At 45.6% G+C, this 1922-nt stretch overlaps 1 protein-coding gene across 1 annotated transcript; it reads left to right on the top strand.

Annotated features, from left to right (window-relative positions):
- The first annotated feature begins 6 nt into the window (after nt 1–6).
- LOC119345607 lies at nt 7–1736 on the top strand. The gene is made up of 2 exons (XM_037615614.1): nt 7–1542; nt 1636–1736. Exon 1 carries the CDS (start codon nt 346–348, stop codon nt 1531–1533), a length of 1188 nt encoding a protein of 395 aa, XP_037471511.1. The 5' UTR covers nt 7–345; the 3' UTR covers nt 1534–1542; nt 1636–1736.
- The last annotated feature ends 186 nt before the right edge of the window (nt 1737–1922 follow it).

Raw genomic sequence — 1922 nt, 5'->3', positions numbered from 1 at the left:
TTCCCTCTCTTGCAAGTGCTGATTATTAAAGAGTGCCCGAAATTCTTAGAGTTTCCAATTTCAAACCATATTCTTTATCCTAAACTACAGGAGCTCAAGATACAGGACTGTCCAGAATTCTTGTCTCCCATCTCCTGGACTGAAAGTCTGCGTAATGTCGAGTTAGCAAATGTGAAACTATTAAAGAGGTTTACATACTCAGGATCATCCGGTGGAGCAGAATTGAAAATTACCGGAGAGAGTGATCTGCTTAGCTTAGACCAAGTGTTACTTTTCAGTAAAGAAACAGGTATTGAGAAGCTGACACTGGACAAGTGCCCACCTCTGGAGTTGAAGCACCTTCTGATGCTAACCTCGCTGAGGACATTGATTGTAAAAGAATCAGTTGGTCTAGTTGGACCACTAGGAGGAGGTCAGAGTGATGTGGAATGGCAGCTCCCTGTTGAGTATATCAAGATCTACAAATTAAATGGTAATACTGGCAAGGAACTGACAGAGCTCCTCCCCCACCTCCCAAAGCTCTCCAAATTGGTAATATGGTGGTGTAAAAGCATAAAAAAGCTGGTAGTGGGGGTGGATGTGCAACAAACAACACAAGAAGCATCAGAGATGGGGGGAGGTGAAATAACAGCAGCAGCAGAGGAAGAGGATGATGGGGTGCTGCTCCTCCCAGCTCATCTCTGTGACTCACTACGGGAATTGTGGTTCAATTACTGCCCAGAGCTGGTCCTGGTTGACCCTCCAACTCTTGTTCCTGGTGGAGGATGGCTCCAAGCCTTGCGATCCCTCCAGAGATTAACAATACGATGGTCCCCAAAGTTTCTATCCACCTTCTCCTTTTCCCGTTACCTTTTTCCTTCCTCCCTGCAGTTCCTGGAGCTTGTGGGTGTGCAAGGTATGGGAACACTGGAGCCCCTCTCAAACCTCTCCTCTCTTATCAGATTAGAATTGGGTAATTGTGGAGAGGATCTGAAATGTCAGGTCTTGTGGTCTCTCATTACCACCGGCGGCCAACTCAAGGAATTAGAAGTCAGGGGAAGCCATAGATTTTTTGCTGATCGGGATCCCAATCCCAGACGGGCTTTGGAGGATGCTGAGGGAGGTGAAGAGCAGCAGACACAGATTGTTTCATCCACACTGCATGAGCTCGGGACAGATGACATAGCAGGATTTCTTGCTGCACCCGTCTGTAGATTCCTCTCTTCCTCCCTCACCAAGCTGAAACTTCGAGGGAATTGGTGTGAAGGGATGGAGCGGTTCAGCAAGGAGCAAGAGGACGCCCTTCAACTCCTCTCCTCCCTCCAGGAACTTGACTTTTCATGTTTCAAGGACCTTCACCAACTCCCTGCAGGGATGAGCAACCTTACCAGCCTCAAGAAATTAACAATCTATGAATGTCCAGCCCTCTCATCATTGCCCAAGGATGGCCTCCCCAAATCACTGCAAGAGCTAAATGTCGGATTGTGCAGCAACCAGCAGATAAGACAGGAGTGCCGCGGATTAGAGGGAACCATCCCGAAAATCGTACTATAATGATCCAAGGTAACACAAACATACTTTATTGTGTTTTTCCACTTTGCCCTTTTGTTGCAATCTTGCTTAATAACAGTGTGTTTGTTCCCATCCACTGTGCAGGACAATGCCTTGTACATTCTTTCAGCCCTGTAGAGTCCAACTCTTTTCATGACATGAGGGTCTTGTGGCCGTCGTCTTCCTTCCTATACAAAATTCTGGTGAGTACATCTAAACTGAAACTTTACTCCTACTGTGCCATATTAATAATACCAACTTCCACTGCTATATTAGAAAGTACTCCCTCCATCCGGAAATACTTGTCATCAAAATGGATAAAAGAAGAAGTATCTAGACGTATTTTAGTTCTAGATACGTTCATTTTTATCCATTTTGATGACAAGTATTTT

The sequence above is a fragment of the Triticum dicoccoides genome, unplaced genomic scaffold (genome assembly GCF_002162155.2).
Source record: "Triticum dicoccoides isolate Atlit2015 ecotype Zavitan unplaced genomic scaffold, WEW_v2.0 scaffold25689, whole genome shotgun sequence".
Classification (NCBI taxonomy): Eukaryota; Viridiplantae; Streptophyta; class Magnoliopsida; order Poales; family Poaceae; genus Triticum; species Triticum dicoccoides.
Note: the sequence above shows the minus strand (reverse complement) of the source record. Positions and strands in the feature narration are given on the sequence as shown.

Coding starts and splice junctions, on each gene's coding strand:
- LOC119345607 (XM_037615614.1), top strand. CDS start 346: ATGCTAACCTCGCTGAGGACATTGATTGTAAAAGAATCAGTTGGTCTA.